Raw genomic sequence first — 13,504 nt, 5'->3', positions numbered from 1 at the left:
TAAAACAACACTACAAAAATAATAAAAATAATAAAATAGACATAAATAAAAAAAAAAAGCAGTAAAGTTGGGTTGCCTCCCAACAAGCGCTTGATATAACGTCGCGGCACGACTTGAACCAATTTTTGTCTCCACCTTGAACTTATGAATTGTACCCCTAACAGGGCATCCAGTTTGTGGCTATGCACCTTTGGTGGGGCTACAAAGATAACCAGGCCAAGTAATATTTTTTCACTATGCACTTCTTGGTCTTTAGATGGGGAATATAATTTTTGCTTTCTGGCACAACAAATTCAAGAATATAGCACTCTCATCCTCACCTTTTGACTCCTCTATAGGCTCAGATGGCTCGATTACAATCTTACTATCTAAACACAATGTGGAAAAATGATTGGAATGATGTCTAATGCGCCCTAACTCATGAATTTTACTACTATTTGCATCCCCATATTTACACGCACTCAAGTCTCCCAAAGTAATGTTATCAACTCCCTCATATGACTCTAGAGCACTCTTCTCAATATTTGCATCCTCAAGAAAAACATGGTCTAGTGATTGGTATTCTCGTTTTAGCTCCTCAATTTGGTCTAGAAGATTTTTTTCAGCTTCACACAACTCTTTATTAATTTTTTGGGCGTTACACGCATCAACCTTTGCACTCAAATCTGCATCTAAGTTATGTACAGCCAAGCCAAAATTATCAATTTTATGTGCAAGTTCATCTCTCTCCTTAGACCAATCATTTACCAACGTTGTTAGAAGACAACGTCGTTCCTCATATTCCCTTAATCGTGAATATTCTTCCCAATACCAACCCTTACTCCCATATTCAAATTCAGATCTCCAAGAAGTCAGGCCATGACAAGACCAAAAATACTAGCCATAAAAGTCTTTTGTAAACCAAGAGTCTTCATCAGTAGCCTTACCTACGTATATTTCATCCCCAGATGTCATGCTGAGAGAACTAGGAACACACTAAGAGAAAAATATCAAATTATTTGTAAAAATAAAAGTATATACAAAAAAATAAAATAAAAAATTAAAAGTCTAATCTAGAAAAATAGCTAATTTCCAAGTCCCCGGCAACGGCGCCAGAAACTTGTTGCGCCCAAACGCACTCACGCAAGTGCACGTGATCGTCAAGTAATAAAGTAGTGAGTAGAGTATCGTTCCCACGAGGACTTGTGATTAACTATTAACTAAATTAGACTATCCTAATTATCTATACAAGAATTAAACCTAGAAGTATTTGATTCTAAACTAATTAAAATAAATAAAAACAAATAATGAACTTTGGACAGAGAAAGAGCAGATTTTTATGATATCAATATAATGAAAACGATCTAGGGTTATGGGCTATCTAACATTCCTATTGTATTCTTCAATTGAATTAACTAACTAATTTATCTAGTTTATTGGTTACAGGGTTAATATTGCTCATAAGAATCTGTCGAGTTCTTACTCGCCTATTCAAGCTAACCTAACGCCTATATGTCTATGGAGTTAGAATCAACAAGAACGCATTTATAATTCCTGTAAATTAACCAAGCAAGGCAATTAGGTATATGTCTATCCTAACCGCGAATCCATTCCCCGATGCCCAGGTTCAAGAACTTGCTCTATTCAACCCTATATGCAATCTAGAATTCCTACTTTCAAGTTCAACTCTAGATTCGTAGATAGTATTTAATTGGTGATCAAACAATCAAATAATTAAGTGCAGGATTGATTAAATAAACCAATATAATAAACTAAGAAATCAAAATCAATATCCGAATAACAATAGTCATGAAAGAACCACAACCCTAGAACGTGAAGTTTAGCTCCACATAGACATGGTAGCTAAAACAACAAATCATACAAAGAAACATAAAAAGACTAAGTTGGTGAAGAAAAGATGAAACCCGGCCTTCACGGCGGCTCTGTGCTCTTCCTTGGTCAAAAATTGCTCTAAAAAACATTCTCCTATGTATATCTACCAAGTAGGGTTGGGCCCAAACAGTTATACCTTCTCCAATGTGAAAAAGGACACTTTTCCCGGGCTTAACTAGCGCGGTCGCGCACCTGGACGCGCATCTGGGCGCGCTAGTTGACAAGTGTTCTGTTTCTGGGCGCGCTAAAACTAGCGCGACCGCGCTATTGCGCATTTTTCACCCTGTTCCGTCCGAATTTGGAAAAAACGTAAAACATGAAAGTTGTAGCCCTTTGAGTTAGCTTTCCAACCATATATTGTGGAGCCAAAATGGAGTTCTGAGCAAAAAAGTTATATCTATTTTACTAGACAGTGCACAATATGCCTGCTCGATTCTTCGTTCGCTCTAACTATTATCCGTTGACCCCCAAACGCGATCCCGACTTGTATCCTTGGGCTTTTACTCAAATTTCAAAGCTCCAACTCACTTGAATTCATTCCATAACATCTATATAGCTCGGAATTACTCCTACAAGGCATAAAACACACAGTTAGTGCAAGACACTAGCGATTAGAGCGCAAACTCAACTAAAGTGCAGTAAATTAAAGTGTAATAAGCGACTAAAATACGTAATTATAGCCTATCATCAATCATCTTTCTAGTGTGATGACTAAATTTTATCCATAACATGTTGGGCCTTCCAATCCAACGTGGACCGAAACCACATAGCTCATATATCAACATTTGTAGTGTAAGTTACACATTTGATCCATCGGCCTAAAATAATTATATTTTTCTAGCTAAATATATTATAAAATATGTACATGTATATTATGTATTAATGTACAAAAAAATATTTTTTATCAGCTATTATTCTTTGAAACGGTTATACTGTATAATTTTCCATTTAAAAAACAAAATAGTGCTCGATATGTAAGACAAGTAGAATAAATTGTTATACATTTCATTATTTAATTTTTTTGTTGTTTAATTATGAGAATAATTTGAATGAAATCTTTGACCGAAATCTTTAAACGAAAAACGTGTGTATTTTTTAATATGGAATAATAAATTAAATTAATTTAACTCCAAAAATCAGTTTGGCTGGTCTCTGAAAAGAGGAAAAGCACTATATGAGCCAAAATAATGCAGGTACCAAAATCTTGAACTACATATAATCATGTAAAGTACTTAATTAATCAACTTATTATGGAAAGATATATTTCGTTATTACCAAAATGTAGTTCAGTATGTCGAATTGAGAAAAAATAATAAAAAAGAGAAGAAGTATGAAGGGTAATACTTAGTTTATCAGTTGTTTACCTCAAATTAAATCACATAATTTTAAATTTAAATTAAGAATATAATCAAGCAATACAAAAACATTTAAATTTTTATAAGCAGTTGGTTAAGTCAACTTAATTTCAGGATTTATAGTTATAATAATCACAACTAGTCATACGTTGTACTATCATGCTAGAAGTGAAATTCTTTTAACCCTACCTCTCTTTACCCTTTTTACTGCCCCATTCCTCCACCTCTCTCATACACCATCACTTTTATACGGTCCCTGTTTCTGCTGTGGGAATCAATTTTAGGAATTCTGTGTAATGCTTTTCTCTTCCTTCTAGTTTCTCTTATCGTCAGTTTTCCTTCTGGAATTTTCACAGGTAAATTAAAAATTTATACTTACAGTTTTATCTGTGAGTAAGAACAAATTTATGTTTGGGATGATCATCTAGCCCACAAAGCAAATTGATTAGTTGTAGAAGCTTAAAGTTTTTTTTTTTTTTTTTTTTCTTGCGTGTGTGTTGACTTCGATCTCTTATTCAATTACTAGTTTGATTTCTGTTACTGTGTTTTGGTTTTTAATCATGATGATTTTCCTTGTGTTTTTCATGTAATTGAAATAGGAGAAGAAGTAGAGATGGAACTGGGCAATGTAGCGCAGGAACAGTTGCAGAAAGCAGTTTCATGGGCACCAATAACGCCCGACAAGTGCGCGTTAGCAACACCAGAATTTAACTCTAATTATGCTGGTTTCAACAAATTTTCGTCCATAAGTAGTTCAGGTAACTTATATACACTGACACTGTTGATATTTTTACAGGATCAGGATAGCTTAGCCTATTATAACAGTTAATCACCACTAAAGTGACCTCATTGTACAACGTTTTTTATTGCCAGTGCGTAACTTAATTTTAGTATCACAGTTTAAGTAGGTCGGATTTTTCAATAATTATTAAGAAATTGATCCTGTGTATTTTGTTTCTGCGTTAAGTAGGTCGGATTTTTCAATAATTATTAAGAAATTGACCCTGTGTATTTTGTTTCTGCGTGATGGTTGCATCAATAGATAATGAAACATTTTTTCCCCAAGTATATGCAAGCTCCTTTTCTGCAAATATTCAACAGTTTTTGTATATCCTTCTCAATGTATAAGTAACACTTAATATGTAACTATGATTTTTGGTCATTTCATGTAACTAATAATGATGTAATTTGTTGAGCAGTTTAGTAAACTTTCCATCCAATGTTGTTTTAAGTAACTGCGGCATCTATTATAGCAACATTTGAGAGTAATTTTTTTAGATTGCCGAATAGTTAATGGAACTTAGTGATCGTAGTTGAATGTATGACTGGAGCAATTAATGCAGCTGAAGCTAATCCCAAATAAGCCATGCAGTGAGTAAAGAAGGAAAACAGTAAGAATAGGAAGAGAGAAAAGATAGGTTTTCACTCAAGTCATGCTTTACGATGCTCAGTCTAAACGAGAAGTAAAAGCCTAATGATGAACTATCTAGCAGAGTTTTTGTTTTGCTGACGGTACCGATATATTGTATCTTCTCGTTTTTTCCGTCTTCTTGAGCTGAGGGTCTATCGGAAACCTCTCTGCCCCATTGGGGTAGGGTAATGTCTGCATACACACTACCCTCCCCATACCCTACTTGTGGGATTTACTGGGTCGTTGTTGTTGCTGTTGCTACTGAAATTAACAAAAAATGTAGGACTAAATTATAAGGATGGAAGAACCTCATGCTACCATTCGTTACAATAACCCTGGAAGATTAGTGTTAGAATGGTAGAATACATGACAACACTGCAAGCGTTCATTACAATAACCACCGGAAGATTGGTATTAGAATGGTAGAATACACGATAATGCTGCACTTAGTGGCTCAATTTTGATTCCTTGATGCTTAATTATATTCTTCTTAGTTTTCCTTTTTTCCCTTGTATTATTGTTGGAATTATAATGAGCTACCTGTTTCTGATGTACTTAAATGTAATTGATGTAATATTTCAAAAGAAAGGGCACCAACAAAATCACTGTCAACTAATCCATGTCCAAATTTCCAGTAAGTTCAAATGTTTTAAATGTTGAGCGTCCAAATTTCTTTTTGCAGACAACAGCCTAAAAAAGGATGAGGAGGTTTCTGCTGTGATTGAAGGGAGGAGCAAAGTCCAAAGTGGAAAACTGGATTGTGATTCTAGATCAGCTTCCATGTTTCCTTCAACTCCTATCCAGAAGGGTTATCCCAGGAAGAAACAGGGTGGTCGCTTTGACCTGAATGACAGACCAAGGAAGAAACGTAGATTGAAAAAACACACACCAAAAATCTTTGATGAAAGCAAACCCAAAAAGACTCCAAAGCCTAAGATAAAGCCTTCGACTCCAAAACCAGTCAACTTAAAGGCAAGTGCTAGGACAAAGAGTAAACTAAGAAAGGACTGCGACAAAGTCTCAGATGATTTATCAGGAGATAGTGATATGCAAGCACCTAACAGAAAGACTCCAGGAGCTACTCCTGAATCTGTAGTCCTAAAGGTTTCAACTCCTCAGCAGGAAATGGAGCACAATATTCATGTAGATCTTGGGCATGATGTGAAGTCATGCAGACGAGCTCTAGATTTTAATTTGGAAATTGAGAATGATGTTATTTCCGAGAGAGCTGCAGAAGTGATCAGAGATCATGCAACACATAGTTGCAACAAATTCTTGACAAATAGACTGGATGGTGTTAATGAGCAAGCAGTTGAAACTGATATCAACTGTGCTGCAAATGTAGACAAGGAGTCACTGATTCAGAACTTGATTGTTCTGGCAAAAGATGAAAGCAGCCATGTCACACGTGCTAGCCCATTGAAAGCTAATTTACACGACGGTTATGATATTAGCACCACTGGCTTAGAACATAATTTAGAGGCAGAGTCAACTTCCCAGCCCAACCGAGGTAACCAAATTCCATTGTATAACTATTCTTTTGTTGTAATTCTTTTACTTTTCGAAGAATTAACATTGGCACCACGTCTTTGGCAGAAAATGAAGCTAGTATCGGCCAAATTGACCAAAGAGCCTGTCAGCATCATATTCTGAACGTTTATAAAAGGAGGACCAAAAGTAAAACAGGTATGATGTCCTTGCCAGGAAATGAAGTTGGTATCTACCAGAATGACCATGGAACAACGGACCAAATTGGTTGTCGGGATCGTTTTCTGAAAGTTTATGGAAGGAGGAGAAGAAGAAACATTGGTACCTTGTCTTTGGCAGGAAATGAAGCTGATATCTACCAGAATGACCATGAAGCCCCAGATCAAAGTGGTTCTCAGCATCATTTTCCAAAATTTTATAAAAGAAGGACAAGAGGTAACATTGGTACTATATCTTTTATAGGAGATGAAGCTGATCTCTACCGGAATGACCGAGGAGCTGCGGACCAGACTGGTTGGCATTTTCCAATAATATGCAAGAAAAGGAGGACAAAAAGGAGAAAAGCACTTGTGTTTTTCAATTTTTTGAATGCTAATCATGCAGACAAAGGCCAGAATGCATTGAATACTGATGTGAGGTGCAAAGTGCCTTCCAGTGCAAAGAGGAGGTATGGAAGATTTGGTGCAAAGAGAGCTACAAAAAAGCGTTTTAAAATTGCCAAGAGAGCTAAAAAGAGTTGTTTTATAATTGCCAAGAGAGCTACAAGGAGAAGTTCTAGAACTGCCAGTGGTACTAAAAAGATATGGTTTTCAACTGTGAACTTGGAGCAGAATGTAAACTTAAAATCACATTTTGTTGGAGAGGTTCTACCTACCGAATATCAAATTAGAGCTGCAATGGCTGATCCAGAATCTTTTGATTGTGTGTTTGGCTTGTCCCCTATAGTGAAGTCTCGGAGGAAGAGATCTATCCATCCTAAGAGGACAAAGTCTGCTTATGGGGAAGAAAACACAGATCAAGAACCTTTAAGTCTTGCCTTAACTTTGCCTCCACTAGCCATGTCCAAAAGGAAAAGATCTAAAAATAGTGAAAGAGCAACTGCTATTCTAGATTCCCTCTGCCTTACATCAGAAATAAGTGCAATTAGAAGGATTGAACCTTTTATAGATAAATCAGCTTGCCCTGAAATTCAAGGATGCCCACAACATGAATATCTGTGGCCTAAAACAGATAAATCAGCTCGCAATGGAATTCAGGAATGCCAACAACATGAAGATATATGGCCTAGAACAGATAAATCAGCTTGCAATGAAATCCAAGAATGCCCACCGCATGAAGATCTGTGGCGTAGAACAGATAAATCAGCTTGCAATGAAATTCGAGAATGCCCACAACATGAAGAGCTGTGGCCTAGAACAGATAAATCAGCTTGCAATGAAATTCGAGAACGGCCACAACATGAAGATCTGTGGCGTAGAACAGATAAATCAGCTTGCAATGAAATTCAAGAATGCCTGCGGCATGAAAATCTGTGGACCAGATCACAGAGTAATCTACTTCTGACCTGCATTTATCCTTTTCTCACTTATTGTAATAGTTGTGATGTATATATTGATAAAATTTTGCAGGCTCAACGGACTTGGAATCCTTGGTTGCATCACTTATTCAGAGGTTAGAGAATATAAGAATCTGCGATCAGAGAACCTATAGAAAAAGAATAGCGATCAGTAAGAAAAGAACCAGTAATAATGCTGGCCAGCTTGTCTTGTGGAATCCTTTTGGTCCAATAACTGTTCACAAGGGAAAGTCTAAACCCTTGAGACGAAAACTGCCCAAGGTTGATATTGATACGGAGTCACTGCGAGTGTGGAGACTTCTTATAGAAAATGAAGGTGAAATTGATGAAGACCTGGATAAAGAGAAGGAGATATGGTGGGAGGAGCAAAGAAAAATATTTCAAGGAAGGGCGGCATCATTCATTGCCCGCATGCGTCTTGTCTTAGGTACATCTTAAACTTTTCTGTCTTACAAGTGGTTTGATGCTTTAACTTTCATGCTAAAAGGAAACTTCCAGGTGATAGGCGCTTTTCCCAATGGAAAGGGTCCGTGGTAGACTCTGTGGTTGGCGTTTACCTAACACAAAATGTGTCAGATAATCTTTCAAGGTAAACTTCATTGTATTACATACCCATTTTTCTCATTCCTAGAGTGTAAATAATCTTATTGCACCCACTATGCAGCAATGCTTTCATGCTTCTTGCTTCAGCATTCCCACCGCAAAATAAGCAAGAAATGACTACCCCGCAAGGACAAGCTTTTATGATAGGAGAGGGAATGCGAGATTCATTTGAAAGAGAAGTCTGTGCCAATCAGAATGATCCTGGGTTTGCTGGTTCTTCTCGAAGTGCAATGAGGTCAAGCTTAGATGAATTATCTTTTGTAGATGATATACATACATCAGAATATTTGCCTACATCATATAGCCACTTACCTCACGTGGGGGACTGCATAAATGAGAGATTGGATGGAACTCGAGAGGAAAAAAATATAGCTGAGGATACTTGTAGAAGTCAGGTTACAGTCACTTCTTGCAGCTCAGAAGTGAGAATCTCCACTGAGAGTGGTCACTGCATAAATGAGAGATTGGATGGAACTCGAGAGGATACTTGTGGAAGTCAGGTTACAGTCACTTCTTGCAGCTCAGAAGTGATAATCTCCACTAAGTGTGGTGACGGTATAAATGAGAGAACGGATGGAACTCGAGAGGAAAAAATTAGAGCTGAGGATACTTGTGGAAGTCAGGTTACAGTCGCTTCATGCAGCTCAGAAGTGATAATCTCCACTAACAGTGGTGACTGCATAAATGAGAGATTGGATGGAACTCGAGAGGAAAAAAATAGATCTGAGGATACTTGTGGAAGTCAGTTTATAGCCACTTCTTGCAGTTCAGAAGTGATAATCTCTGCTAACAGTGGTGACTGCATTAATGAGAGATTGGATGGAACTCGAGAGGATGCTTGTGGAAGTCAGGTTACAGTCACTTCATGCAGCTCAGAAGTGATCTCCGCTAACAGTGGTGACTACATAAATGAGAGATCGGATGGAACTCGAGAGGAGAAAATTATAGCTGAGCATACTTGTGGAAGTCAGGTTACCGCCACTTCTTGCAGTTCAGAAGTGATAATCTCCGCTAAGAGTGGTGATTTAGGAAATGAAGCGGTCAATTTGCCCAAGACAATATCGAGAAAGAAAGATGAATTCCCCAAAGGAGAAATTGATTGGGATAAATTGAGGAAAACCTATTCTACTGGTAGATCCGGTGTTCTTACCGAAAGAAATAGGGATTCTGTCAATTGGGAAGCCGTTAGACATGCAGATGTTGAAAAGATTTTTGAGCCAATCAAAGGTCGAGGACAGGGTAATGTTCTTGCTGCAAAGATCAAGGTACACTGTAGTGGTTTCATTTCTCTCATTTTATTTATAATCTATGTGTACCACACTTAGAGTAGGACGTAGTTGATTGATTGATCTGCTTACATTGGTGTTCTCTTAAACAATCGGTTGGTGATATGAACTTTGCAGAATTTTCTTAATCGATTGGTTAAACATCATGGAAGCATTGACCTTGAGTGGTTAAGAGATGTCCCACGAGATAAAGTGAAGTAAGAACGTAAATTATTTACTCAAAATTATGGTCATCGTGATATTTATAGTTAAGATGTTGTCGAGCATTGTTTTATCTGCTTCTGTTCAGAGAATACTTGTTGAGTATAGATGGGATTGGACCAAAGAGTGTGGATTGTGTTCGACTTTTGACACTTCGGAATCTTGCTTTTCCTGTAAGTTTTCAGCAGGGAGTTTTTGTCCACTGTTTTTGGCCTTAGGAATCTCAACATTCTGTGTTTTTCTTATTTTCTCATTTTTTGCTCACAAGGTTGACATAAATGTTGCTCGAATAGCAGTACGTCTAGGATGGGTCCCTTTGCAACCACTACCTGATGGCATCCAGATGCATCTTCTGGAGAGGTTTAATTGAATAAATTCTATTTATTGTTGCTAAGGTTTAGCTAGTGTATATTAAGTGTTGATTTTCTTTCCAATTAGGTACCCCCTGGAGAGTGACATACAAAAGTACCTTTGGCCACGTCTTTGCAACCTTGATCTGCTAACACTGTAATGCATTTCCACTTTCTTTAGAGTTTTCGTGTTAATGGATTTGCTTGTTACCTTTAATTCTAAGTAACCGAAAATTTGTTCCGGAAAATCTTCTGCTCATTAAGTTTGGTACTTGTGGCAGATATGAACTGCATTATCACATGATCACATTTGGAAAGGTCAGATTTACACTCAACCGCCAATGAGAGCAGAGTTTGATTAGCTATATTATTTCTTCAGAGAGCACTAACAGCAGAAGTTTTCTTCAATATCACACAGGTTTTCTGTACGAAGAGAAGTCCAAACTGTAATGCCTGCCCAATGAGAGCCGACTGCAGACACTTTGCAAGTGCATTTGCAAGGTTCGCATCGGATTACTGCTCAACTATAAAATAAACAATTTTTTTTTTTGATGCAATTGATATCTAGGCCTGTTTAGTATACGAAAATATCTGAAGTATTAACAATTCCCATAGGTAAAGAAAATAGAAGGAGACAAGGTAGGAAAAGAAAGAGAAGAAAATTTGGTAAAGAAGTATCACTAGTAGGTTACTTCCCGTTTGGTGTTGGTTTTAAAACCTATACACCTGAATAACCTCAGGTGCAAAAAGTGATTTTCCAAACAAATATTTCATATTCCAGGAAACCTTGTCAAATTCATCCTCGTGCATCAGAATATTTATAAATTTGCACTATGCAGTTCTAGGCTTCGCCTCCCAGGACCACAGCAGAAAGGAGTGGTCACCGTTAAGCAGCCTGTTAGAGTTGATGAAGTCCCAAACATGTGTCTGCCGTCACCAGCTTTGTCCCTTTCTAGCAGAAGCTTCTTGGAGTCCAGGTTCCAGACTCAAGATTGTGAGCCTATCATAGAAATGCCAGCATCTCCGGAGCACAAATCTCTAGAATCACTGGACATTGAAGACTTTCCTTATGAGGTGGAGCATGAGCAGGAGATACCTACCATCCGACTCAACACTGAAGAGTTTCGAGAAAATGTCTTGAACTTTATCAACAAGTCCAACACTAAAGAGTTTCAAGAAAGTGTGTTGAACATTGTTGATGAGATCAGTACACTGAATCGAGATGAAGAAGTGTCAAAAGCCTTGGTTCTTTTGAATCCAGTGTCTGCTTCACATCCTGCTCGTAAACTGAAGTATGAGAGTCGACTAAGGACTGAGCACTTAGTGTAAGTAGTAATTCCATCTTTTTTGCGTATAGCAAATATTTTAAGTTACAGAGCCATATTATAACATGAGCAAATAGTATGTTAAATTGAACACATGCAGTTGTTATTTGAACACATGCAGTTGTTATTTCCTTAAGCTTTTGGCATACAACATTTGGCTGATTATAACTATGACAGGGTTTGATGTTTTTGACATCAAAATTTTCATCAGGCAGCATATTACTAAGTCTTGATACTTATATTTCTTATGTGAGAAAATATCTAGAAAAGTTTCATAAAAGCTAACAATTCCTCATTCGGTTGCAGGTATGAGCTTCCAGATTCACATCCTCTTTTGAGTGGGGTAATTTCTTATACATCTTAATATGTCAATTTTTTTATGCAACTACATGCATTAATGTCTACTACTTCACAGTTTGAGGAACGGGAGCCTGATGACCCCTGCCCTTACCTTCTTGCCATCTGCCGAACAGGTAAAGAAGTAATGGTGGATGCTTACTATGAATGTCATCTCCCCTGACGTAGTTCAAACTAACTATTTTTTTAACTATAAGAGGAACTAGAAAGACGTGATGCAGAGATATGCTCAGGCAGTCCAAGTTCCTCCCAATATGATCAGATAGTTTATGGAACTATTTTGGTAAGTTCATCATGAACATTCCTTCAGATTGTTTCGTAAGAGATTCTTCATTTGGATATGAGACATACTACCATGATTTTACAGATACCATGTCGGACGGCGAACAGGGGAAGTTTTCCACTTAATGGAACGTACTTTCAAGTTAATGAGGTAATCAGATTGTGTGATTGTTTCCCCATGAACTCCTCTTTGTTGCTGCATGGTCACTACTTCATTGTGTTACAGTCAGCCTCACAAATATTTTTCTTGTACACCAGGTTTTTGCTGATCATGAGTCAAGCAAAAACCCTATTCCTGTTCCGAGGACGTCAATATGGCATTTGAGACGAAGAACTTTATTGTGTGGAACTTCAGTTACGACCATTTTTAAAGGTAGAAAATATTCTGTTGCTTGTAATATTTCACTTTGATCTGGTCATGTTTTATCAAGACTTGGCTTCATAAATACTGATATTACTCATAATTCAAACCAGGCATGTCAACAGAACACATTCAATATTGCTTTTGGAGAGGTATGGCACATCTCTTCTGTATATACAAAATTGGAAAAAGTGTTGCTATTTTGTGAGGTTCTACCCCTTCATATCTCTTCTGAACTTGATATATTATATTAAATAGAATTACTAAGAATGGTCAGAAGTCTAGTGAAAATTGAAAGGAAATCTTGGCTAAAATGGATCACAATATATAAGTTTCTATTATAGTGGAAATCTTGGAAATACATAATGAAATGACTAGGATATCTTGCCTACGAACTAGGTGATACAGAAATGTTGGAACAAAATACAGTATCATGTCTTTAGTATACAATGTAGGGGCCAAATATTATACTCCAATGACAGTGAAAAGGCATTTCCACAGGCATATTAGCCCTGTTCATCTTTTATGTTTGATTTGATGATGATGGTAAGTTTCGTAACAAGGCAAGTAATATCACGACCGTAATTCACAATCACCTTATGTTTAGATGAATAAAAATTACAAGAAACAGTACTTTCTTGCTGAAGGAAAAAATTGTCTTATATTTCCGATTTTGTATCTTTTCGCAGGATATATGACTGTGAGAGGATATGACAGGGAGCAGAGGGCACCCAGACCCCTCCATGATCGGTTCCATTCAGGATCAAAAAGTAAAAGATAGTCAAGTCTGATGATTTGCATTTAGAGGTGGCAAAATTATTTGATAGATAAAAGGGTAAACTATTTTGAAAACCTGTACCCATTTATCATTTGTTTAACATAATTTTCTTGTGAGAATCATGATCGTCCTTTGATGGAAAAGGTCATCCTAGTCGCTCATATAGTTGCTAGAATTGTTTCATTCTTTTGCTATTTCTATTACTTGTCAGGATTTTCTTGTTGTAGTTATTCCAATCATTGCTTTGATCATTTGGTTA

General features: G+C 37.0%; 1 protein-coding gene across 2 annotated transcripts; it reads left to right on the top strand.

Moving 5' to 3' along the window:
• Window positions 1-3,394: 3,394 nt before the first annotated feature.
• On the top strand, window positions 3,395-13,504 carry LOC109212148. 2 transcript variants are annotated; one of them, XM_019375764.1, is made up of 21 exons: window positions 3,395-3,583; window positions 3,827-3,985; window positions 5,321-6,148; window positions 6,235-7,674; window positions 7,755-8,129; window positions 8,201-8,291; window positions 8,367-9,570; window positions 9,709-9,788; window positions 9,881-9,965; window positions 10,061-10,152; window positions 10,231-10,299; window positions 10,424-10,460; window positions 10,561-10,643; window positions 10,982-11,467; window positions 11,774-11,810; window positions 11,883-11,940; window positions 12,022-12,107; window positions 12,192-12,257; window positions 12,365-12,479; window positions 12,581-12,619; window positions 13,157-13,504. In XM_019375764.1, the coding sequence occupies exons 2-21, from the start codon at window positions 3,841-3,843 to the stop codon at window positions 13,246-13,248; spliced, it is 5,508 nt and encodes a 1,835-aa protein (XP_019231309.1). In that variant the 5' UTR covers window positions 3,395-3,583; window positions 3,827-3,840; the 3' UTR covers window positions 13,249-13,504. The 2 variants fall into 2 exon arrangements, 1 of the variants encoding a protein (XP_019231309.1); XR_002065819.1 differs by lacking the exons at window positions 12,365-12,479; window positions 12,581-12,619; window positions 13,157-13,504 and having other exon boundaries at window positions 12,024-12,107.

The sequence above is a fragment of the Nicotiana attenuata genome, unplaced genomic scaffold (assembly GCF_001879085.1).
Source record: "Nicotiana attenuata strain UT unplaced genomic scaffold, NIATTr2, whole genome shotgun sequence".
NCBI classification, from domain to species: Eukaryota; Viridiplantae; Streptophyta; class Magnoliopsida; order Solanales; family Solanaceae; genus Nicotiana; species Nicotiana attenuata.
This window is presented reverse-complemented; position numbering and strand designations above follow the sequence as displayed.